Source organism: Doryrhamphus excisus, chromosome 6 (genome assembly GCF_030265055.1).
Source record: "Doryrhamphus excisus isolate RoL2022-K1 chromosome 6, RoL_Dexc_1.0, whole genome shotgun sequence".
NCBI lineage: Eukaryota > Metazoa > Chordata > Actinopteri > Syngnathiformes > Syngnathidae > Doryrhamphus > Doryrhamphus excisus.
Window position 1 is genome coordinate 23,012,688 of NC_080471.1, and position 26,057 is coordinate 23,038,744.

General features: G+C 42.2%; 1 protein-coding gene and 1 long non-coding RNA gene across 5 annotated transcripts; one reads left to right on the plus strand and one right to left on the minus strand.

Moving 5' to 3' along the window:
- LOC131131616 (uncharacterized) lies at window positions 1-24,550 on the minus strand. 4 transcript variants are annotated; one of them, XR_009130216.1, is made up of 7 exons: window positions 24,415-24,550; window positions 24,052-24,094; window positions 18,585-18,716; window positions 16,349-16,498; window positions 4,617-4,741; window positions 4,398-4,518; window positions 1-3,453 (listed from the first exon to the last, which is right to left on the minus strand). It is a non-coding gene; the product is annotated as an uncharacterized LOC131131616 (long non-coding RNA). The 4 variants fall into 4 exon arrangements; XR_009130217.1 differs by lacking the exon at window positions 1-3,453 and adding an exon at window positions 5,574-5,606 and having other exon boundaries at window positions 4,173-4,518; XR_009130218.1 differs by lacking the exon at window positions 1-3,453 and having other exon boundaries at window positions 4,174-4,518; window positions 4,597-4,741; window positions 24,415-24,543.
- Window positions 3,196-23,181, plus strand: LOC131131609 (immunoglobulin superfamily member 22-like). Its single transcript, XM_058076456.1, has 26 exons — window positions 3,196-3,329; window positions 7,929-8,056; window positions 8,128-8,262; window positions 10,255-10,391; window positions 11,049-11,148; window positions 12,319-12,355; window positions 13,617-13,788; window positions 13,885-13,998; window positions 14,070-14,232; window positions 14,875-14,987; window positions 15,116-15,278; window positions 16,018-16,302; window positions 16,392-16,516; window positions 17,539-17,680; window positions 17,773-17,980; window positions 18,060-18,148; window positions 18,224-18,526; window positions 18,604-18,777; window positions 20,079-20,207; window positions 20,289-20,585; window positions 20,659-20,747; window positions 20,817-21,009; window positions 21,084-21,386; window positions 22,474-22,622; window positions 22,696-22,876; window positions 22,965-23,181. Exons 2-26 carry the CDS (start codon window positions 7,930-7,932, stop codon window positions 23,030-23,032), a joined length of 3,996 nt encoding a protein of 1,331 aa, XP_057932439.1. The 5' UTR covers window positions 3,196-3,329; window position 7,929; the 3' UTR covers window positions 23,033-23,181.
- Window positions 24,551-26,057: the final 1,507 nt, after the last annotated feature.

A 26,057-nucleotide genomic window follows, 5' to 3' on the forward strand; every position in this document is an offset into this window, starting at 1 on the left:
AATTTGGAGTCGCCAATTAACCTAGCATGTTTTTGGAATGTGGGAGGAAACCGGAGTAAACCCACGCATGCGCGGGGAGAACATTCAAACTCCACACAGACATGGCCGAGAGTGGAATCGAACTCGGGTCTCCCATTCTCACTTCAATTATTCATCAGTTTGTTAGTAAAAAATATAAAAATCAAACACATTCACAATTGATGATCATAAGAGGACCCATCTTAAGGGGCCCAGGTGTGCCGCCAGCCCCACCAGTTCACAGCGGGCTTGGCCTGGCCCTCTCTGGGGTCTGGATGGGCAGGTGGTGTTCTCTGGCAGGTGGCCACCAATTAGCCAAAACATTTTTTAATACAAAATATCATTAGGTTATTCAAGGTTTAGCCTTCCGGATCCCAGCAGGCCACCTCGATGCTTTTTTCATCTGCGGTGAAACAAGTGTGGAGTACCGTTTGAATTTCCATCCAGGGAAACCACATGCCTTCAGGCTTAGAAGTCGACCCCGGGAGGAGGAGGGAAATTGGTAAAGATGAGATGATGAGAGGTGAAGAGCAGTTGTGGCAAACAGAGAGGGCTGAACACTGAAGGAGACACTGACAAGAAGGGACGTCTGGCATATCGACCATAATATCCCTTGCCTTTTTTCCATTCTACCAAGGGATTAAACAATCTATTAATTGTTGCCTACAAAAATGATTGAGATCATCTCTCCATTCGGAGCCCACTCAGAATTCATTGAATGCGGAATGTGTGCAGCTGTTCCTTTCAAATACATGTGAAAATTCTCCTGAGAAGAGTAGTTTAAATATCACATGGCTGCAGCTGCTGCCATATTAAACATTATTCCACTCTTACTTCTTACTGGGTCTTAAAAGGAAAGGAGGGTGCGATACAACTCATTTTGGTATCAATCCAATACCAAGTCAAGTCAGGGCTAGTAACGCCAATACCAACGCCAGTACCAATGCCGATGCCAATACCAACTCCAGTACCAATACCAATGCCAATACCAACACCAATAACATTGCCAATACCATTGCCAATACCGTTGCCAATACCATTGCCAATACCAACACCAATACCAACATCAATACCAATACCACTGCCAATACCAATACCAATACCAACATCAATACCAATACCATTGCCAATACCAATACCAATACCAACAACAATACCAATACCATTGCCAATACCAATACCAATACCAATGCCAATACCAACGCCAATACCAACAACAATACCAATACCAGTACCAATACCAACATCAATACCAATACCAACAACAATACCAGTACCAATACCATTGCCAATATCAATACCAACAACAATACCAACAAAAATACCATTGCCAATACCAATACCAATACCATTGCCAATACCAATACCAATACCAGTACCAATACCAATACCAACAACAATACCAATACCAACGCCAATACCAACAATACCAATACCAATGCCAATACCAACATCAATACCAACAACAATACCAATGCCAATACCAATACCAACAACAATACCGGTACCAATACCATTGCCAATATCAATACCAACAACAATACCAACAAAAATACCATTGCCAATACCAATACCAATACCAATACCAGTACCAGTACCAGTACCAGTACCAGTACCGATACCAATACCAATACCAATACTAATGCCAATGCCAATACCAATACCAATACCAATACCAATACCAACACCAACACCAATACCAAGTTACTCGGACACTTTTCAAGCTCATTGAATGATTTATTGATCATGATCATAATCATAATAAAATATCTGACAAAGATTGTTGGCAAAACAAAAAAAGTGAACAATTTAATAATTTCTGAGCAAATTCTGATACTGATACTGATCAGTGGCTGATTGATCGAAGCATCTTGAATTGACTCTCATTCAAATCCTTTGGTATTTTTGGTATCCAATGGTATACAAAACCGTGGTGAGACCGGCGATGTTGTTTGGTCTCGAGACAGTGCCAGTGAGGAAACGACAGAAAGCAGAACTGGAGGTAGCAAAAATGAGGATCCTGGGAGTGACCAGGATGGATAGGATCAGGAACGAGTTCATCAGAGGGACATTACATGTAAGAGTCCTTGGAGATAAAGTCAGAGAGGCCAGACTGAGATGGTTGGGACATGTCCAGAGCAGAGATAGTGAATATATTGGTAGAAGGATGGTGCGCTTAGGAAGACCAAAGAGGAGGTTTTTGGATGTGTGAGAGAGACAGATGGGTTGGATGGAGGCGATTGATTTGCTGTGACGACCCCCTGAAGGGAAAACCCGAAAAATCTCACCATGCTAGCATCCATCTAAAACTGATTCTACCCTGGTATCAGCGATTTGGATCAAGATTTTGTTGATGGTCATGTTGCATTCCATGTACGTATGTAAATTACAGCGCAGTAAAAAAAAAAATAGGTCGGCTTTTCTTCTGCTCTTCTTCTCTTGGTCAAGCGCTGGATATTATACGAATATGTTCTTTGTTGACACTCCTTTGTTCTAACGTCGCTAAAAGACGGATATCTCATAGGCGATGACGCCACAAGTGGCAAAACCTCAACACTTTGATTTTGCTGTGCTGCAAGAATAAAAATCTAGGTCATTGCTCTGACATTAGTATGCCACAGCCAGGTGTAGCGCAGAGGATAAGAGGACTGTCAGTTGGGCTGTCTGTCTCGAGCTTGTTCTTCCATGCAGAGGAGAGGTTTTGGTCTGGTAGACACCTTTGTGCTATCTATCTATATACTACCTACCTATCTATCGATCATATTGTAGAAGATTCACCGCAAATCCGACAATTGTAGACTTGACTGTGTGTAGCTGAGGTGAAAAATCCGTACATGTTTGTTCTCAGAATAAGCGCACAACATGTAAATGTTCTATCTAGCTAGCACCCATGAGGATACCAGCTTCAGAGACTGCTACAAAGCCTCCGTCAACACATCTTCTTTAAAGAATGTTAATGTTCTAATGCACATCCCGGAGAGGATGCTCCGTGGAGGCCAGTAGGAGATACGAGCGATGATTTTGCTCATCCAAACCGGGACACCGTGAACCCGACCGATGTTGCACAGATCAGTGCCTTATTTGTGCAAAGATGATTACACCATGTTTCCCGGGAGTGGTTCGTACATGGGGAAGAAGAAGAAGAAGAAGACCTAAGTGAATACCAAGCTGACAGGAGTCTGATGAGACGGGGAACAGCGCGGATGCGGACTAAGGACATCACTTGGGTGAATATTTGGTCAAGAAGCAGCTGGGCAAGAAACTTGTGGAAACTACTCAACTGTCTGTTAGAAACCGCTTTGCTGTCACAAGTAAGTTGGACTTTTTTTTTAACAAATAATAAAACAACTGAAAGAAGAGTAAGAAAAAACCTGAACAAAACGAAAAGAGATGTTGAGGCAAGCAACTTCTTCAGCAGTTTGCAGTTCTTCTGGCCTAAAAAAAAAATAGTTTTTTTGTTAGTTCCTATAGAAAACATCTTGTGGGTGAACATAAAAATCAAAGCTAACACAACCAATTAGGAGCTTCCTTGCTGCAGTTATATCTACCCTTCCATTGCACATCCACTGGCCACCACATTGTTGTATACAACAATATACAATATAATAACAATAACAATATATTAACAATAACAATATACAACAATGTATATTGTATCAAAAGGTATCCCAATTTATCATTGAAAAACTGTATTAGCAAGTTTGTATTGTATTATACTGAATATATACTATACAGGCGGCACGGTGGTCGAGTGGTTAGCACGCAGACCTCACAGCTAGGAGACCAGGGTTCAATTCCACCCTCGGCCATCTATGTGTGGAGTTTGCATGTTCTTCCCGGTTTCCTCCCACATTCCAAAAACATGCTAGGTTAATTAGCGACTCCAAATTGTCCATAGGTATGAATGTGAGTGTGAATGGTTGTTTGTCTATATGTGCTCTGTGATTGGCTGGCGACCAGTCCGGGGTGTACCCCGCCTCTCGCCCGAAGACAGCTGGGATAGGCTCCAGCACCCCACGCGACCCTCGTGAGGAAAAGCGGTAGAAAATAAATGAATGAATATACGATACAAAATATATGCACGCTTGAAAAAAATACAATAATTTACATTTTGCTCTTAAGGAAAGCTTAAAAATGCAAAAAGAAGAAATTGGAGTGAGACAACAAAAATGGCCAAAAGAGTGAATTTCATTGTCAACGTTATTGTCACACCACGTGGTAGGTTGACCCCGAAAGCATGCACGCGTGAGTCTTTATTGCTCTCTAGACAAGTAGCATGGCAACAACAAAAAACGATGGTGCAGAAAAAAAAACACACCACGAAAAAAGGCTAGCAGGGTTACAAAAACCAACATAATGCTAAGACGGGCAGCAGCTACCTGGCTGGCAGAGGAGGCAGCAGAAAATGTTCGGCGTGTGACGTGCGTCCATGGGGAGCAATACGACGACGCCCTCCTGCTGGCTGGCCGGGTAGCTCCTCCCATCATGGCGGACAAGGGTCTGAGGGGGGAGAGAGCATTAGCAGGCAGCAGACCAGAGAGCGAGTGTCAATCAGAGAGAAACCAATGAGCTGCTCACCTGGAGCGGGAAAGTGTTACCTTGTTGAAAAAGTCAGTCATCACCACACCGACGATGGCCTTCGGTCACGAGGGAAGCCGCCCACGGCATCTCCACATAGCTATGTGCCGTTTGACTCCCCTGCACAAACTGAAGCTCCATTGCTCTATTGAAGGAAAATGCACACCAGATCACGATGACGCCCTCTTCACTGTGTCGTGTGGAAAACATTTCAGATGGAAGTCCACATTTTTGATGATTTTTGGTGATTTTGGATTTTAAAGACTGTGGTCTTAAACTTTTGATTCACTTTAATGCTTGTTTGTTCACCACACCATCACTGTATAAGCATATATATACTATATACAAGATACATACAATATATCCGCCAAACCATTATAGTCAGACGAGCAATCCCCAACCCACCACAGACACTCTTCTGCCTGTCATCTCTGGTCCCCACCCCTCTACTCCCACCCCCCACTGAGGGAACCAGCTCCATGACTCTGACACCTGCCAAGTGGAAAGACAGCTGAAGAGAGTCACACAAGTCAAGTCAACCCTCGGGTTCTGAGGAGTCGTGCTGACTGAGATCCTACACTTCATCTTCAACCTGGGTCTGAAGTTGGAAAGTATACTGGCGCCATTAAAAAAAAAAACATCCTGCAGGTGCCCAAGAAGCCCGTCCCATCTGGCCTTAATGACTTCAGCCGTTGTTGCCCTGACCTCACAACTCATGACAGTCCTCGAGAGACTGGACCCCCTACAGTTTGGGAATCAGCCTCATGTTGGCGCAGTCATCTACCCGCTGCATTGTGCTAACTCTCACCTGGATGGCGGAAAGAGCACTGTGAGGATCAGGTTCTTTCATTGAACTAACTCAACTAACTCCTCCAGTTCCACTCCCACAGTGAATGCTACAGGACTTACATTCATTCCACAATACCTCACCTGTCTGTAAAAGATAATCTACAACAGGGGTCTCAAACTCAATTTACCTGGGGGCCACTGGAGCTAGGGTCCAGGCAAGGCTGGGCCGCATCAGGTTTTCCCAAAAAAAAAACGAAAAACGCATTTATTAAAAACAGAAAAATATACAAACTTTTTCAGTGCTTTGATTCCGATTTTTTACAATAAAAGCTCTGATAAAACATTTCACTGTTCTCAAATATCTTAATTTTTATTTTTCTGCACAAAATAAGATGAAAAATAAATAAACAAATCAAGAATAAAGAAAATCAATCAATCAGTAATAAATAAATATAATAATAATAATAATAATAAAACGGCAAATAATAAAAACTTAAGAAACCACATATAGTTGGTGGGTAGACAAATGATTTTTTTCACATTAAAATGAACAAAGCATTATTAGAGCCCTGTAGACATGACAAAACACGACTATAGTCACATTTATACACTTTTTATTTACAACATATTGCGCAACTGCGGGGTCTGGAGACACATGCTAACTCGCAAACCAGAGAGCTAGCGACCTAAATGGTAGCTTTCGAGTTATTTCCTTTAAACTTAAATAGCCCAAAACTTACCACTTCCACACGGATAGGGAGGATAACTATTAACAGTTATTTAACCTTTAACATGAACATTAATCAAACGTAATAATTTTTTCTGGGTACATGATACCATACAGCATCCATATCAAACTTGCGCGGGCCGCACTAACATTAAACTTTCATATCAAGGCGGGGGCCTCAAATGAGTGTCCTGCGGGCCACATTTGGCCCGCGGGCCGTGTGTTTGAGACCCCTGATCTACAACAATATGGGCTACCATTCATTCACATTATTAAATTTAAATGTATTTATAAAATGTTTTACTCATTATTTGTAAATATGCAATATATTGTATATTATTGTATATTATTGTATTGCATTTTTCATTTTCTTCTGTAACTGAGCTACAGCCATTTCCCCTGTGGATCAGTAAAGCCTAAGAGGAAGTTGTCGTTATATTGGACAGGTGTGACTGCACCGACTCAACTAATGTATTCACACGAGGCCTTTTGAGGATTAGAGACTCAAAGTTTTATAAGAGGGTGCAGTGAGTGACACATTTTAATTAGTGGGAGAGTGGAGCTTGACCCCTGCTGGTGTTTGGCATTAAGCGGTTGTAATGTGACTAATCTTCCCTCTGCTGGCGATTGTGTGCTCGGATGATGTGTTCAGGCGTGGCGGCTTCCGGTGCTCGTGTCGGGAGACAGAAACAACTCAAGCAGGTTGTGAATAAAGTGTCCATATTTAGGGTGAATTCATTCATTCATTTTCTACTGATTATCCTCACGAGGGTCATGGAGGTGCTGGAGCCTATCCCAGCAAAATCCGTTCCTTTACCCTTTTTTATGTGTCAGGTACTCTGAAAGGAGGAGTGCTTTTACTTAAGTTTAGTTTTATTTAGCTTTATTCTATAACTTATTCCTTCATTCATTTTCTACTGCTTAGCCTCACGAGGGTCGCGGCGGTGCTGGAGCCTATGCCAGCTGACTTCGGCCGAGAGGCGGGGTACACCCTGGAATGGTCGCCAGCCAATCACAGGGCACATATAGACAAACAACCATCAACACGACACGTTTTGAATACAATTTTTTTTTTTTTTTGGGGGGGGGCGTTCTTCCTCTCATGTGTTTCGTGTTTTTCCACCCAAATTTGAACCAACAGAACCAACCAAAAGACTTTGCAAAATTAGTTCCTTTACCCTTTCCTTTATGTGTCAGGTATTCTCAAAGGATGAGTGCTTTTACTTAAGTTTAGTTTTATTTAGCTTTATTCTATAACTTATTCCGTCATTCATTTTCTACTGCTTATCCTCACGATGGTCGCGGGGGTGCTGGAGCCTATCCCAGCTGACTTCGGCCGAGAGGCGGGGTACACCCTGGACTGGTCGCCAACCAATCACAGGGCACATATAGACAAACAACCATCCAGACCACACGCTTTGAATACAATTTTTTTTCTTTTTTTGGGGGGGGTTCTTCCTCATCTTTTTCTTTTATGATGTCCCCTTCGAGGCTCACCCAAAAATGAACCAACAGAACCAACCAAAAGACTTTGCAAAATCCGTTCCTTTACCCTTTCCTTTGTGTGTCAGGTATTCTCAAAGGATGAGTGCTTTTACTTAAGTTTAGTTTAATTTAGCTTCATTCCATAACTTATTTACTGACTAAAATTGTGTTGTAAAAATACGTATAAATTGGTGACATCACAGCGCAAATACCAATAAACTTGGCTACCACTGCTACACCACTAGCTATGTATCTGCTGGAGGAAATAACAGCACTGAAAAGCAATCAGACTCCATCCGAAAATCATCATTCATGACACCATTTCTGGCAGGATGGAACAGCAGATGAGAAAAACTATGCAGATGTCTTCCTCCTCCTCCTCCTCCACCACCTTCAGTTCCTCCATCAGTTCCACCAGACTGCGAAAGGTCTCTCAGGGCTTGTCCAAGACTTTCGATGGTAAGAAACTTAGACATGATATTTTTGTGGCTATGACTGATGTTGATGTCCCTCCAAAAATCCTCCATTAGACAGTACTGCGGTACAGCGTAAAACATCAGCTGTGGTAGAGACCTTCAGTCAAGTACAGAAGTCCCTCAACATCCCAGAGGGGGATTCTGTCCCGGATTTTGAGGAAAAGCTCCGCCCGATCACGGCACAAGAGGGTAAGTTTCTCTCCAATCATCAATGAGTCATTTGTGGAAGTCATCGCATCCTCTTATGTCCATACTCCAACTGTATTTAAAACAACAGTGAAGTTTGAAGAATAGTACGGAATCTAATTATAGATTGACTTTACATAGAAATACTGGTCGTCTCAAGCTTAACTCCTCTGGGACTATTATAATAAAATTTTTAAAAAAAGCAGAGCAGAAGACTAAATTGTCTCAGTGGATGAAAGTGTTTTAGATCCCCTCGCTGTGCCCGAGCGACGACCTCTTCCAGCATAAAGATGTTGTGACAGAACACGTCAATAAGAAAGAAAACTTTTTTCACGGAACTGCTCGGAACTTTAATTATGAGTCCATACCGCCATACTTGACGTATGAATATACTTTATATATGAAGTCACAGTATGAAAGCACTGCAGAACCGTGCAACATAAAATGCTTTAGAAGTCATTCCTATTGATCTGATAATACATATTAGAAGTGGGCGATGTTACACATTTTAGTGTCAATCCAATGCTAAGTAAACACAGAACCGGTATTGCTAATACCAATATATTTTACATAGACATTTTTCAATATTATTGAACGATTTTGTGAGTTTTTCCTTTGGTTCACAGATTCTAGCTGTATTTCTTTGGCTTTCGTCGATTCGATTTATTCCTCCAGGCATGCCCACTCTTGCTGTGGTTGATCACACTTCCAAGTGCTTCAGAGGACTTCCACATAGCAGCCGAAACCTAACTTTATAGGAGTTGATCAACAGTATAGAAGGTGATAATAAACAGCAAGGACTACCAATGTTTAAAAAACTGATTGTGGCGGGAATTGGCTATCAGTAACGACACTCCCATGTATGCACACTCTATAATGCTACACAAACAACCGCTTTTGTTCCACGACTTACACAAAGTAAACATAACAACCAAGTAACGTTGGAAAGTCGTCTGGCTTAAGCAATAGTTTGTCGGCTAGTCCAGCTACATACTGGTCCATGTTCACAAAACAGTCCAGTGTGAAATCCCGTGGACAGATTATATATTTTTGACAGGAATCAGGCACTCCAACCACTTCGGTCTGATGCTTGCATCGTTAGGTATTGTAAATAAATGTAGCTTTACCTTAAACGGAAGAAACACTTCCTGGTAGAATTTGCTAACACTGTAAACAGAGAAGCAGAGCTTGAGGGATCTGACGTATCTGGCTTACAGCACACGCCCATATAAGGAAACCCGGCACTTTGTGATCATCAATGACAGCAAAAACTCATCATCAACTCTGTTTTTTTTTCCATTTGAAATTATCATTTATACCGGTATAAGTTATTTTATTATCATTGGAAGAATTCACATTGGTAGATAAAAATTATTGCAACATCCCAACAAAAAAATCAAATAAATCTCATCACGCAAATATCAATCTGATACGGATATAACCCTGGTACAGTAAACCACGGATATATCGGATTCAATTGTTCCCACTGGTTTTGTCCGATATAAGCGAAATCCGTTATATGCGTATACCGGAAAATGTCAGTTTTACGCATATATCGGATTTATATCCGGTATATGCGTAAATCGGATTTTATCCGTTATAAAAAGGCACTTCCTTGACTATGTTTCCAATGTACCTGGACGCGCAGGCAACGCTGCAAACGCTGCAAATGACGTCGTATAGCGGCCTGTCACGATTCGACGAATCGGAGCGACACGATGCGGCCATCCGATATATGCGAGGGAAATTTAATGGAAATGCATTGGAACGGGACTGGAGATTTTGTCCGAAATAGGCGAAATCCGTTATAAAAAATCCGATATATGCAATGAATTTTTATTGGAAATGCATTACAGAAAAATTGGTTCTTTTTTATCTGTCCGTTGTGAGCGAATTTCTGATATATCCGAGTCCGATATATCCGCGGTTTACTGTATCAATATTTTGAACCCCCCCCCCCCAAGTCTAAAACATGGTTTGGTCTGTCATTCAAAGGTGATGGTGCTGCATTCAAAGCCAAGCTATCCGGGAAACCCAAACCCAGTGTTAGATGGGAGCGAGCCAGTGGCAGTCCACTGTCGGCCGGCACAAAGGTGTTCTACGACGACATCAACAATCAACATATACTTAAGGTCTGGCACATACACGTCTTGTTTATTGCGGATCAATCTTTCTAGCGCCGTGAACATCACTTATCACGTATCAATAACCTCGTCTTGGTTATACAAGGTGCTTTTTTCGGTGACACCAGACTCATCTCACCGCATCCTGCTGGTCTTACTACAGGAACTATGAACTGATTATGGTGTCTTGTGTTCCGATATCAGTATAACCTTGAAATCACATGCATTCCAGCTTAAATGCACATTTCTCAAAAGCGGTGTCCCACCGAAGAGTACTTACAGGCAGGGTCAGCACTTCTGTGCATCCTATCATTAAGCGGAGGGGCTTTACCAACTTGGTGCTGTCAAGTGAGACAGCACACCCATGCATCATGACCAGAAGTAGATGAAAGTAAACGCTCTTCTGATCCTTTTATCTATAAACACTCTAAAGTGGATTTAGCTCTCTCTCTCGCTGTACCAGTCCGGGGATCTTAAGTGAAGTTTAAATAGCTACTATAAAGCAATTAACTTGCGGGTGCTGACATATGCATCTCCCTTGGCCAACTGCATCTCTGACAAAAGTTGCAATGCTCGAAGTCAAGCGTTACACTGCCATCTGCTGTCACGGGAGCAAACGTCAACCGGGATAACTTGGCTTACAGAAATCCTTATATTGCATTCCAGATCAAAAATCTGACTCTGGAGGATGCTGATGTCTACAAGTGCATTGCCTCTAACGAGCACGGAGAAGCCATCTACAGTATATCGCTTATTGTTACAGAAAGTAAGTCCAACATGTACAACAGTGATTTTCAACCTTTTTTGAGCCACGGCACGTTTTTTTTACATTGGAAAAATCTTGTGGCACACCACTAACCAAAAATGTTACAAAATGTCACCACGACCTCACACGTGCATCAATAAGTCTATGGGAGGAACAAGGTAGGTGTTGCCACACGGACCAATATTACATTGCTCTGCCAGTCTTTACACCACAGACACTCCACAGTAGCCACGTTTTTACATCACCACTTTTTCTCTTTCCCAATCACCTTTCTCGGGAAACAATGGTATCCATGGAAAGGAATATTCCAATCTCTTGTCTACATGCGGCGTGAAAAATCAACCAGAATAGATATCAATAGGGCATGCCCAGTAAAACGTAAACATCAACATCACGTGATACCGGCTTCCCCGAGTTTTTCTTTCACTTGTTGGAATAACTCCGTATTGCCAGTTTTTCCGTCTGTCCAGTCTTGGAATTTAGTTTGAATCAAAAACAAACTTTGCTTAGTCCAGTGCCGATTGCTGGCCTCCATTTTTAAAAGTGAAGAACGTCTGGATCTGCGTGTTACGTCATATCTGAGCATGCGCTGAAAGAACGCACCCGGGATCAATTTATACCGGAAAAGATCAAATTCAATCTCTCTAATATTTTATAATTAAACTCAGGTTTTATATAGATATATATTTTCTTTTTTAATAAAACTGCACTTGTGAATAAAGTATAGAAGGGTTTAGATTCTGTTTCACAGATGGCGCTAATTCATACGAAAGCTGCTTGCCAACCGCCAATAAACAACAGAAGAAGAAAAACACCACGAAGAAGAACGCAGTCTGACAACTTTCCGTTTGAGCGGGTACAAGATACCTCAATCGGATTGGTTAAAGGAATATTCCATCACTGTTCAATTCTTTCCTTTTGAGCAAATAAACCAAATGCAATTGGAATATTTGGGTCCATGTATACTATTGACATAATATTTGCAAATGATGATTAATCAATGTTAATTATAAAAAGTGATATTGGATAATTCCTCACGGCACACCTGACGGTTTCTCAAGGTACACTAGTGTGCCGCGGCACAGCGGTTGAAAATCACTGCCGTACAATACACACTGCGATCCTGCAAGCCATTCATTCAGTGTTTCTTCTTCTTCTTCTTCTTGCCAGATCCAGCACTGGACTTTATAAGGATGCTGAAGAAATGGTTGGTTGTTCAACTTGTCAAGATTCAATCTCCTCTGATCCTACTTCACGTTATTGTTTGCATGAATCCAGAAATATCTACAAAGACGTCCCTGTGCAATGGTGTCACATCAGCAGGAGGGGAAAATACTTTTGAAATGTCATCGTGTTTATACTGTCAAACCCGCACAAAGCTTGCATACTCCTCTGCACAAGGAAACATAAATTATGAATGTATTATTAATTGCACAGCACGATAAAACTAACCTTGTACAAAAAACCTGAGATAAATGTGTGCTTTATAAGATTAAGGGGTGAAAACGACAGAAATATCGAAGTTTATATTGAGAGACATTTAATTCATTGGAATGGCCCATTGGTATTTCTGGAGTAAAGTATCTGGTGAGAGACCAGGGTTCAATTCCACCCTCCATCTCAGTGTGGAGTTTGCATGTTCTCCCCGTGCATGCGTGGGTTTTCTCCGGTTTCCTCCCACATTCCAAAAACATGCTAGGTTAATTAGCTAGGTTCATAGGTATCCATAGGTATGAATGTGAGTGCGAATGGTTGTTTGTCTATATGTGCCCTGTGATTGGCTGGCCACCAGTCCAGGGTGTACCCCGCCTCTTGCCCGAAGACAGCTGGGATAGGCTCCAGCACCCCCCCGCGACCCTCGTGAGGATAAGCGGTAAAAAATGAATGAATGATTATTTTCAGTCTTTCTATTCATCAACAGTCATTGGAAATTTCAGTAAACCACAACACTATGAGCAATGGAATAATATTAATGATAACTAAAAATATATACATAAACGTGGGTTTTCTCCGGTTTCCTCCCACATTCCAAAAACATGCTAGGTTAATTAGCGACTCCAAATTGTCCTTAGGTATGAATGTGAGTGTGAATGGTTGTTTGTCTATATGTGCCCTGTGATTGGCTGGCGACCAGTCCAGGGTGTACCCTGCCTCTCGCCCAAAGACAGCTGGCATAGGCTCCAGCACACCGCCACGACCCTGGTGTGGATAAGCGGTAGAAAATGAATGAATGAAAAAGATTTGTCAGACCTTTGTATTGAGTTGTGGAACCCTATAGAGCAGCTACCTGCACATAAAGCTTTCAAGATCTTCCAGAATCTGCACCTATTCTAGCTGTAGTATATCCTTGGATTTCCAAAAGGCTGTTTTAACTGAGGTGACCATCGTGAGGAAAAAGCGGTAGAAAATGAATGAATGAATGAGTATCTGGTGAGTTGATCCACTCCATGTTCTTCTCCCTGATATAGCAGCGTGGAGAAGAGAGAGGAGAAGAAGCCTCCGACAGAAGAAGAGATGCTAAAGATCTTGTCCGGAGCTGAGAAGAAGGACTACGAGAGGATCTGTGCGGAGTACGGCTTCACCGATTTCAGAGGAATCTTGAAGAAGCTGAAGGAGTTGAAGAAGAAAGTGGAAGTGGAGGTGAGCCTGTCATGAATACAATTTATGGAACAGGGCAGTGATGGTAAAATAATATGATATATACATATGATATATCATTGGAAACATGTTTCCCAGGTCGTACGAGTGCTGAAACCTTTGGAGGACATCACTGCCAGAGCAGACAGCAATGTTGTGTTTGATACCATCCTGGAACTGAAAGATCCAAACATGAAGATGCAGTGGTTTTTGGTGCGTTTCGTTTGTGTGTCTTCCAAGTGAGAAAATGCTGAGTACTCCCAACACGGGTATTTTGTTCTCAGGGCACAGAACTGCTGCGCCTCCAGTACGCGCATGGCAAATATGAAATGAAACAGATGGGAACCAAACACATGCTGTGCATTTCTAACGTGAGCCTCGCTGACGCCGGAACCTACAGCCTGCAAGTCGGAGATAAGAGACAGTCAGCTAAACTTAAAGTCATAGGCAAGTCATTCATGTCACCTTTATGTCACCTTTCCTCTCTTTGTCACATCTTCTATTGTTTTTCTATGCTCAGTTTGCAGTTAGTCACGGCGTACACCGAATTATTTACCATGTAAGGTTATTATTAGTGGTGGTTCTGGCTCGAATGACACCCTGGGAAGACTGACCCCTTGCCTCGCAAACCTTGCAATCCAATGAACCTCAGTGTTGCCAGCGTCAGCAAGTGACATGTTCATTTTCTATCAGAGTTGAACAGATACATTCAACTTAACGGCCAAGCAGATGCCGTAGTAAAGATTAAAGATTTGTCCGGTCAAAACACGCAGGTCTTCGGACTGGTCAGCGGTCACCGAGCGGTTCTATTTACGTTCGGCTTTGACTGAACCCCAACTTCATAACACACCTCATACGTAGAGAGAGTAATTTTGACCATTTATATAATGCTACAAACATCTTGACAGAACGAATTGTCTATGAAAAAATACATGTAACTCCAGCATCTCAGAATTCACGAAACGCGTAATCTAGTTTATTTTTGTCCACAGTGGGACATGAATTAGGACCATCCAGTTTCGATGTTGAAGTTTTTCAAGACCTCGCTACTGCTACCCAAACTAAAAAAAAATTTTCTGTTCCTGTCAGATGAACCTCTAAAATTCCTGTCTGAATTCAAGCCAATGAAAGTGACAGAACGCCAGACTGCTGTATTCGAGGTGCGTCTATCCAAGAAGACCAATGTTCCTCTGATCTGGAAGGTTAGTATCTGATAGCATGACTACACAAAAAAATGAAAGACGATCGTGATAATTTACTGTTTTCTTTTGGGCCCTAGGACCCAGCCAATCTATCCCACTCAATATTATATATCTTATATGTTTTACAGGTGAAAGGAAAGGAGGTAAAAAGGGATGAAAAGTTTGATGTGTTGCCGTCCGAAGACGGTCTGACCTACACCCTGAAGATTAAAGACGTGAAAGTCAGTGACACTGGAGACTACACCATCAGCATCGGAGACATCTCGGCCACCGTGCCGCTTTTCATCGAGAGTATGAAATACACCTCATCACAGAGAGGATGCAGAATTAATGGAATATCAGCTGCTATATCATTAAGCTCATCTTTATCCTTTATCTGTATCATCTTTGTTACACTTAAAGGTTTCAGATCATCAAAAAAAAATCAATATTAGTCGATGACAACACAACTGTACACAAATGTTTTGTTATTAAGGGAGAAAAAAAATCCAAAGCTACATGACCCTATGTGAAAAAGTGATTGGTTTAACCACCCACATCTGCAATCAAACATTTGCAATAACTTGCAATGAGTGTCTTAGAGCGCGGCGTAGAAATTTTAGCGCACTCATCTTTGCAGAATTGTTGTAATTCAGCAAAATCTGAGGGTTTTCAAGCATGAACTGCCATTTTAAGGTCATCTCAATAAGAGTCAGGTCAGGACTTTGACTAGGCCACTCCAAAGTCTTCATTATGTGTTACGGTGCGGCTTGTCGGCGTTGCGTTGTGACCCCAGGATGCAGATAAAAATGTCTTTCGAATAATAATCTTGCTGTGCAGTGGCAGGAAACGAGTAAGAGCGTGAGCGAACGGAAAGGAACAACAAAGAAAGTGGCGACAAAATACGGGAATGGGAACAGGAACTAAAGCATAGAAGGAACTAAACGAGCTGTCACGGAGGCTAATTCTGCAAAACAGTTATGTTTTGCTTCCGCCATTCAGAGGTGGACTTGCTGGTGTGTTTCGCATCATTGACTGTTTTTCATCGCAGGGATTCCCATCACCTTCACCGGCGCCTTGAAGAACGTGCGCGTAAAGGAGAAAGGCAAGGCACGAATGGAGTGCGAGATGAGCTCCAAGGATGTGCACATCCGTTGGCTGAAAGACGGGAGCGACATCACAGCCAGCCGCCGCTACATCTTCATGCGTGAGGGAAAGAGGGCAGAGGTCATCATTGAGGAGTGTGAACAGACAGATGAAGGAGAGTACTCCGTGGTCTGCACGCAAGACAACGACCCGCAGGAATACGCCACTTCGGCCAAACTCACTGTGGATGGTACTAAATATCTATCGGTTGTCAAAGTACTGCATACTGAAATTACCTGTTCTTCTTTGCTGTCATGATGTTTTCTGTCATGCTGTCAGAACGTTTTGCCTCAGTGAAGAGTGGGATGTCAGACACTCAGTGTCCTACGGGCAACCCTGCGGAGCTCTGTGTTGTCTTGGATGATGAGAAGGTGGATGGAGTGTGGCTAAAAGATGGACAGGAGGTACAAGATTACTTAACACGATTATCTCTATTCTATAAACTTGATTTTTGTATATGATTTCATATATATCAGGAGTGGACAAAATTTTGGCTATTTTCTATTGGCCGTTACCTCACTCCCTGAGTCCTTAAGAGCCATACTGGACATCGGGTTGACAGTGTGGGATTTTAGCTCGATGGCTAGCACTCTCGACTCTAATTCTGCTAACCCTCGTTCAATCCCCGGTGGGGTTAAAAGTCGGGTTAAACGATAGCTTTCAGATAGCTTGGGGTATTGTGATTGGTACAAAATGCAGTGGTGTCCAAACTACGACCTATGGGCCAAGTGTTACTCGCCATCCATTTTTCACCGGCCCATATCAAAATCTAAAAATATCATTGACAACGGCCCGCGCACAATATGTGCTTAACTGTTTTGTACTCTTTATTTTAAACACTATGTAGAGCTCCTGTATTGAACAAGGCAAAGTACAGTAGCATAATATTGTTCAGGGTAACCAACGAGAAATGGTGGAACCAAAGAGGCCTTATGTGTGGTTTTGCTTCCTTGAGGCTGAATCTGTGAATGACATTATTTCCCATGCACTAGGTGATGGTTCATGCTTGGGGAAGCCGTGTATGGTTATGGTAATGGTAATGGTAATGGTAATGTTAATTTCATTTGAACATGCATCAGATTACAATTGAATGCATCACATAATCAGTTCACAGTTCCACATGTCCAAAAGGAGTAGGAAGAAGCAAAGCTTATTAAATCCTACCCCTCCATCTGGTACTTTTACAATCAGTAACTGTTACATTTGTTCACTTCCTGCTTTCCATAATACAGTTTAAGGGTTTGTTTTTTTTAAATAATGGGCTAGGCATTCATTCAGCTAATGTTTTGCACCTTCAGTTTGACTTTTTTAAGTTCAAATGGGACCTGTTTCTCCAAGGTCAGCTGGGGTGGGCTCCAGCTCAGTATATATGTGAGCTGTGTCGAACCTTTTTTTTTGCATAACCCTAATGTGTGATATCGCTCAGGTTGCAGGACAGAGAGGAGTTCAGGTGGTCAAACAGGGAGCTGTTCACAAGTTGATCTTCTCAGGCGTGACCGATGCTCACGAGGGCAAGTACACCTTCAGAGCAAAGGGTGCGGAGAGTGAAGCTGTGCTCACCGTTGCAGGTGACTATACATCTGTGTATGCGTGTCTATATGACGTGTGCATCTAAGTGAGAAAACTTCCAGAAAATGTAGTTTATTTCTATATATCTCAGATCCGCCAGAGGTTGATTCCTCTGTGCTGGACATGTTGGGAACCCAACCGGTAACAGTGAAAGCGGGCCAGACTGCTACCATTAAGATCCCGTTTAAAGGGAAGCCTCCTCCCAAGGTCACATGGTACAAAGACGGCGTGGAGGTTGTGGAGGGTAAGCGAATGAAGGTGGAGCGGACTGCTGACAGCACCACGCTGGTGATTAACAAGTGAGTGGCAGACTTTCAAACATTTTCAGGCCTCCTCAAGATCTTAGGAGATCTTAGAAGATTTTTGCTGTGTGAGCAGATGCGTGCGAGAGGACAGCGGTGCGGTTGTGCTTCGACTAAAAAGTGACAGCGGCACAGCTACTGTCAACTTGCATCTCAACGTGATTGGTGGGTGATGATACACCATACGATTAACCGTTGTTAAAGATATGACCAACAAAACCATATATTCATCTTCTTTAGACCATCCGAAACCTCCTCAAGGCAAAGTGGAGTTCTTGGAGCTGTCCAGGAAGTGCATCAAGATGAAGTGGAAAGCCCCCAGAGACAATGGTGGTAAGGAGGTGACCGGCTTTGTGATAGAACGTCGTGAGTCAAGTAAAAAGTCATGGACCAGAGTGGGGGAAGTAAAAAGCAGCGCCACCGTCTTCACTGACGACAAAGTGGAAGCGGGGCAAGCCTATCAGTATTACATCAGGGCTGTCAACTCGGAGGGAATGAGTGACCCTCTTGAGACTGAAGAGGTGTGCGCTGGAGAACCAATAGGTAAGAACTATTTACCATTTATGTAGTAATTTGCATATTTCTACAAAAAAATACACACCTTGCTGAAATCCACTTAGAGCCTCCAGGCACAGCGTCCCAGCTTCAAGTGTCTGATGTCACCAAGGACGCCATGACAGTGAGCTGGACCCCGCCGGTTCATGATGGAGGAGCACCAGTTCTGGGCTACAACCTTGAGAGAAGGAAGAAGGGCAGCAAAATGTGGCTGCAAGTCAATAAGGAGATGATCACAGGTCAGACTTTAAACCTATACAGTACTTAAAATACGGTACTTAGGGGGGGTATTGCTTCCTGACCAGTGAGTCATTAAATTGCTCTAAATTAGAATGGTCCGCATATTAGCCTAGCTTAGTAGCATCGATGACACTACTGTGTTTCTGTATGATTGCATTCACACTGAGAAGTATGACAAAATGAAGTCAGGATTTGGATTTTGGACTCAAACTGGCCAAAATGGTGAGTGCGTTTACCGCTATAAAGTTGGCCAACTGAGGGACGGATGCATATATTGAAGGTTGGTGCTCTGAGCCCACCCAGGGACAAGTACATGTTTCATAACACTGTGGGCTCTAGACCACTGGTACATCACTTCATCAAATGAATGAATCATCAAATCGCTCCAAATTATGATTGTCCGTGTATATTAGTAAATAGTGGTTCAAAACCAACCAGGGTTGAATGTGAGTTTTTATCAAACAACCAAACCGCTACCGCTTATCCTCACGAGGGTCTCACACATGCTGGAGCCTATCCCAGCTGTCTTCGGGACTGGACTGGTTGCCAGTCAATCACAGGGCACATATAGACAAACAACCATTCACACTCACATTCATACCTATGGACAATTTGGAGTCGCCAATTAACCTAGCATGTTTTTGGAATGTGGGAGGAAACCGGAGTAATCAAATCAAATCAACTTTATTTGTATAGCACTTTTCCTGCAAAGACATGCAACACAAAGTGCTTTACAGAATTAAAAACAATTACCACACTTAAAAGGAAAAACAAACACTAAGAAAGCCCCTCCCACCCACCCACACACAATCACACACAGTAGGGAGACATGGCATGGCACTGAGGATCAAGGAAACGCCACCTTTGGGGCCGTCCACACTGGGAGGCGCCGCAGGCCGTGCCATCGGGGGACTAGCACCCGGGCCCCCTGACTCCGACACACGGACGGACCCCCACATCAAAGGGAGGAACCCCCAGCTGGCCGGGTCGATTTGACCCAAGGATGGCACCCCCTCAGCAGACCCAACACAGCCCCCAGTGTGGAGGAAATACTGGAGTTAAAAGCCAAACACTAAAAGCATAAAATGGGACTAAAAAGATAAAAACATAAGAAAAGTTTTAAAATATTAGTTAAATGCCTGATTAAAAAGGTGTGTCTTAATCTTTTTTAAAAAATATCAACAGTCTCCGCAGAACATGCAAACTCTACCCAGAGCTATGTAACCACTAGGGCGCCGGTGTACAGGTTTTATGTTGCTTTTTTCCTGTAACTGCTCATTCATTCATTGGTTACTTCCAGACTCTAAATTTATGGTGGAAGGGCTGGTTGCTGATGTGGAATATGAGTTCAGAGTGAGCAGTATAAACCAGGCCGGAGCAGGTAGTCCTAGTACTATTTCCAACGCAGTTATGGCCAAAGATCCTATACGTGAGTTCTTCAAACTTTCCTTTGAACTTTTGTCTTACTACTGATGTATAAGAAAAAATGGTTGTCTTATTCTTATTTTAGAAGCACCCGGCTTGGTGAAGAACTTGCTTGTTTCAGACTCCACCAACACATCCATTTCTCTGCGCTGGACACCACCTGAGCAGGGGGACACACCGTCAGGTTACATTCTGGAGGTTCGCTCTAAAGATGCCAAGGAATGGATGAAAGCCACTAAGATCCCTATTGCTGGTACTGGCTTCACAGTAGGGGGGCTTAAAGAACGAATGAGATACCGCTTTCGGATCCGGGCTGTGAATGAAGGAGGGCTGGGGGAGCCCATTGAACTCTCAGAGGGCGTCCTCGCTATGCCTCCTCCTGGTAATGCAACTCAATTCCCTTTTACTCTCTATCCGTCCTCCTGATTCCATTTCATTGGGCATTCAACCCACAGTGGCTCCCAAGTTTGATCTTCAAGGTAAAATCAAGAGTCAGATGGTGGTCCGTGCAGGAAGTACACTTTGCCTTCAGCTGAGCTTCACCGTGAGACTCCATCAGCCGTATGATAATGATCCTTCCGAGCCGCATCACTGACCCGCTTTGTCACCGCAGGCCTCCCCCCTACCGGTAGTGACCTGGTTCAAGGATGGCAACATCACTACAGGAAGAGAGGTCATCACCAAAAGCAATAATCACTCCCAGTTCCTCATCTCGTCCTCCCAGCGGAGTGATTCCGGAGTGTACCGTATCCACCTCAAGAACGACTATGGAGAGGCTCACTACAACGTTAATGTCCGGGTTACAGGTTTGTCAAGAATACCCACAAAGTTTGTTTCGTAGTACTATAGACACTTGATGAAACTTCCTTTTGGCGTCAAGACTTTCCTCGGCCCCCGAAGAACCTTCGTTTGGTTGAAGAGGTCCCCAGGACTGTGACCATGCAGTGGGATCACACTCCAGATCTGGCTGACGACAACGAGGGAGCCCATTATATCATCCTTAAACGAGATACCGGCACTCCTTCTTGGTTTACGGTGGCCGAACGTGTCTTCAGCAACAAGTACACCGTTACTGGACTGCTTCCAGAGAGGAAGTATTTCTTCAGAGTCGTAGCGCAGAACTCTATTGGAGACAGCGATCCTTTAGACTCAAATGAAGCGCTCATCATCGCCAGGGAAAAAGGTATTGGAAGTATTCAGCTTAGTTCAGTGATTTTCAACCTGGCACACCACTAACCAAAAATGTTCCAAAATGTCACCACGACCTCACACGTGCATCAATAAGTCTATGGGAGGAACAAGGTAGGTGTTGCCACACGGACCAATATTACATTTCTCTGCCAGTCTTTACACCACAGACACTCCACAGTAGCCACGTTTTTACATCACCACTTTTTCTCTTTCCGAATGACCTTTCAGGAAACAATGGTATCCATGGAAAGGAATATTCCAATCTCTTGTCTACATGCGTTCGTGAAAATCAAACCAGAATAGTCAATAGGGCATGCCCAGTAAAACGTAAACATCAACATCACGTGATACCGGCTTCCCCGAGTTATTCTTTCACTTGTTGGAATAACTCCGTATTGCCAGTTTTTCGTCTGTCCAGTCTTGAAATTTAGTTTGAATCAAAAACAAACTTTGCTTAGTCCAGCGCCGATTGCTGGCCTCCATTTTTAAAAGTGAAGAACGTCTGGATCTGCGTGTTACGTCATATCTGAGCATGCGCTGAAAGAATGCACCCGGGATCAATTTAAACAGGAAAAGATCAAATTCAATCTCTCTAATATTTTATAATTAAACTCGGGGCATGTTTTATATAGATATATATTTTCGTTTTTCATAAAACTGGACTTGTGAATAAAGTATAGAAGTGTTTAGATTCTGTTTCACAGATGGCGCTAATGCATACGAAAGCTGCTTGCCAACCGCCAATAAACAACAGAAGAAGAAAAACACCACAAAGAAGAACGCAGTCTGACAACTTTCCGTTTGAGCCTCAATCGGATTGGTTAAAGGAATATTCCAGCCCTGTTCAATTCTTTCCGTTTGAGCAAATAAACCAAATGCAATTGGAATATTTGGGTCCATGTATACTATTGACATAATATTTGCAAATGATGATTAATAAATGTTAATTATAAAAAAGTGATATTGGATAATTCCTCATGGCACACCTGACGGTTTCTCAAGGTACACTAGTGGTTGAAAATCACTGGCTTAGTTATCGGAACTAATCGTTTGTATCCCGGATCGTTTGTATCCTCAAGAGTGCATCAGCAGCCTTCGCTTGAAGGAATATGCTGGACCACCACGTCAGGTGAAACCTTCATTCCTTCTTCACCTGAAGGACCATGCAGTCCACCGAGGCCATGACTGCACCATGAGCTGCGCCTATCAAGGAATACCAACGCCACAGGTAAAAGATACATGGTACATGGTACTCTTGGAGTTGTTCTGTTCTGATGGATTTGGTATTTCCTGTGCGATAGGCTTCCTGGTATAAAGGAGAATGTAAGATCTCTGACTGCCCTCGCTTTTGGCAGAGCACCGCTAACGGAGTGTGTACCCTGGTCATTCCTATCTGCGATGCTAAAGATAGTGGGAAGTATACTCTTGTTCTGGAGAATCCGCTCGGGATGGCAAAGTGCTCATGCGACTTGGTGATTTTTGGTGAGTTATAAAAAAAGGTGAATAAAATGGTCATGGAGATGTGTTACACAAAATACATTACGGCATGTGTGGTGTCATTGTCTTCCAGATAAGGATGACAAGAACCTGCTGGAGAGCCTGGCTAACCAGGCAAACAAGGAGAAGCTTATTTTGTAGGAGACAATGTATGCTTTGTTTGACAAGATTCTGCATACTAGCAATTATTTAGCTCGAACACACGCATCTGCTATTTGGATTGTGGAATGTTATTTTCCTTCTGTGCATGAACTTTCCCTGGCAGTGTAATAAATGAACACTAGAGGTCAGTGGGGTACTTTTCATTCTTCATGAGCAGTGTGGTGTGTTTAGGTCATCGCAACTACCAGTTTGTGCTTTTTCTTTAAATCCCAAATCATGATTTGGTATGAATTAAGCGCTGTTTATGCATCTATAATGTAAACAAACATTTAATTTTGATTCAATGTAATTCTGCATATGTGAAAGTAAATCTAATTGTTCTCTGAAGGATAATGCATGACTTTAGTATACATTTGCTTTAAATATTATTTGACTTTTATTAATGTTTTATTATATTACAATTATTTAAAAAAAATAATAATAATAATTAAAATAATTAAATAATAAAATACAATTTATTAATATTAATAATATAATACTCAGGGTGGGCTGCACGGTGGGTGGGTGGTTAGCGCGCAGACCTCACAGCTAGGAATCCGGGTTCGATTCCACCCTCGGCCATCTCTGTGTGCAGTTTGCACGTTCTCCCCGTGCATGCGTGGGTTTTCTCCGGGTACTCCGGTTTCCTCCCACATTCCAAAAACATGCTAGGTTAATTGGTGACTCCAAATTGTCCATAGGTATGAATGTGAGTGTGAATGGTTGTTTGTCTATATGTGCCCTGTGATTGGCTGGCCACCAGTCCAGGGTGTACCCCGCCTCTCGCCCGAAGACAGCTGGGATAGGCTCCAGCACCCCCCGCGACCCTCGTGAGGAAAAAGCGGTAGAAAATGAATGAATGAATGGTTGACTACTATTTTTCAGAAAAGTATCAAAATCAAGAAAGAAATGTCTGTAAAATAACTGTAGTGAGTCTACACATTGTCACATAAAAGAGCATCCTCTTAATACCTTGTTACACATCTCATTTGAATACAATAAAAATACTACCTAAATACCTCAATATCTTCGGAAAGGCGTCAGCGGTAGCAGCAACAATTTCTGTAACAAAAGTTGTCACATTACATTTTTTTCTAAGTCACGTGAGATATGTATAATAATCAACACTATATACAAATGTATGAATTTTTAACCAGATAATTTAACTCTACATACATTATTAACCAATGAAATAAACGTTGGACAACAGAAGGGCAAACTGCCAACTTGTTCAAAGAATAGCTCTCCATGCTATTATGCTAGCAGCAACCAATATATTACCTGAACATAAAAAAAACACACACACTGTAAAGACAGAGTACTACCATTTCACTACAAATTATTTATTATGCTGAAGAATGCATAATATTTAGAATATTTACCTTTTGGAATTAAAGGCTGAGTCATGGACACACACAGTAGTTTCTACTCGGGTCTCGTTCAACCCTCACTTCTTCTGTTCATCCAAACGTCCAAAAAACCCTCACAGATAGCACACTGGCCCTTAGCGGTGTCACTTGGAACTGCATCGTAAACGTTTTTTTCAAAGGTTTTTTTCTTCTGTTCATCCAACGTCCAAAAACCCTTCACAAACAACACACTGACCCCTAGCTGTATCACCTGGAACTGCACCGTAAACCGTTTTTTTTCACCGAGTTACATTAGTATCAGATTTTTCCCGATCATGAAAACCAATATTAGGAAAATACTGTATAAAACACCCACTCCACTCCATGAGATATATCATGTCACAAATATCGGTATCGGTTGATATCAGTATAGGAAATTAAGAGGTTTTTGGCAAAAATTCGGACATCCTTAATTAAGACGACCATAAAAATGTCTATTTTTTTACGCAAACCCTTCTGCAAGCTTGATGCTAATGTTCCCGTCCAATTTTGAATCAACATTTGCAATAAGAGTAACTCTTTTTTGATTAGATTCGCCTCCAGAAACCCCAAATCTCTCTTTGGTATGCCACATACACTTATTAAACACATTTAAAAGTATAAATAAAATGATCTGGATCGTGAAAATACATAATCAGTGAAAAATAAAGACATAAACATGTAAAAAAAATTGTGGTGTATTTGTACAATTTAGGGTGGATGAGATGTGTCCTCTTCTCTGAGGAAATAAATACAATAAAAATCCACAAATAATATAATTTACCAATAATTTGTGAGACAATAAACATTTTAAAAAATGTCATTGTTTTGTAACATGTTTAAAGAAAAAAACTTTGGCCAGTTTGTGTGTACTTTTCCAAGTGACATAAACTAAAAAGTGTATTCTGACACTGTACGCATGTGTAAGGTCACCAAGGCCTGACAGCCAAGGTGTGTGACATTATATGTGAGTGATGCTTGACTGTGGTCTGATTACCAGCTGCCATGGAGGCCGAGGGGAGTTGAAACCGATCTCCAGACGTCATCACGCTGGCTCACACAAAGGCAGTGTCAAAAGAAGCACCACGGGGGGGGGGGTTCAAATGTCAGGTTGCCAGGTTCCAGTCAATTGAGCGGTGACAGGCTGTAAAGTGACATCACTGCTTCCTTCACCCTCTTTATTGCTCGATATTTGCAAGGCTAAACACTCGGTCTCGCACAATGTCAATGAAAATGAGGCAAAGGCACAGTATAATTAAGTATAATTAATTCCCTATATAGTCATTTTAACATACATAATTGCAAGGAAAATACATCTATTGTAAATTTCGGTGTATAAGCCGCTACTTTTTTATTAAACTTTGAAACTTACAAAGAACACTAAATTCATCACACAGCAACTTAACACTCAAAAGGTATACCTTAAAATGTTTTTTAAAAAACTCTTTTATGGTTTTACCACAATGCATTTTGTTCTCGCGACTCATTCATTGAGGAGCTGCAATGACGTCAGCCTCCCTCTGGGTTCTGGGCTTCTCTGTGCTCCTCTGTCGTCCATACATTTTCTATGCTGCTTATCCTCCAATGAAATGCTTTGCTAAGACCAAATGCTTTGTGGGAAAACTTGAATTTAACTA

Excerpts from the sequence above, each read along its gene's own strand:
- LOC131131609 (XM_058076456.1), top strand. The coding sequence starts at position 7,930 with ATGGAACAGCAGATGAGAAAAACTATGCAGATGTCTTCCTCCTCCTCC. Across the intron at positions 18,527-18,603 it reads GTGCGCTGGAGAACCAATAG|AGCCTCCAGGCACAGCGTCC; the intron begins GTAAGAACTATT and ends AAATCCACTTAG. Across the intron at positions 18,778-20,078 it reads CAATAAGGAGATGATCACAG|ACTCTAAATTTATGGTGGAA; the intron begins GTCAGACTTTAA and ends GGTTACTTCCAG.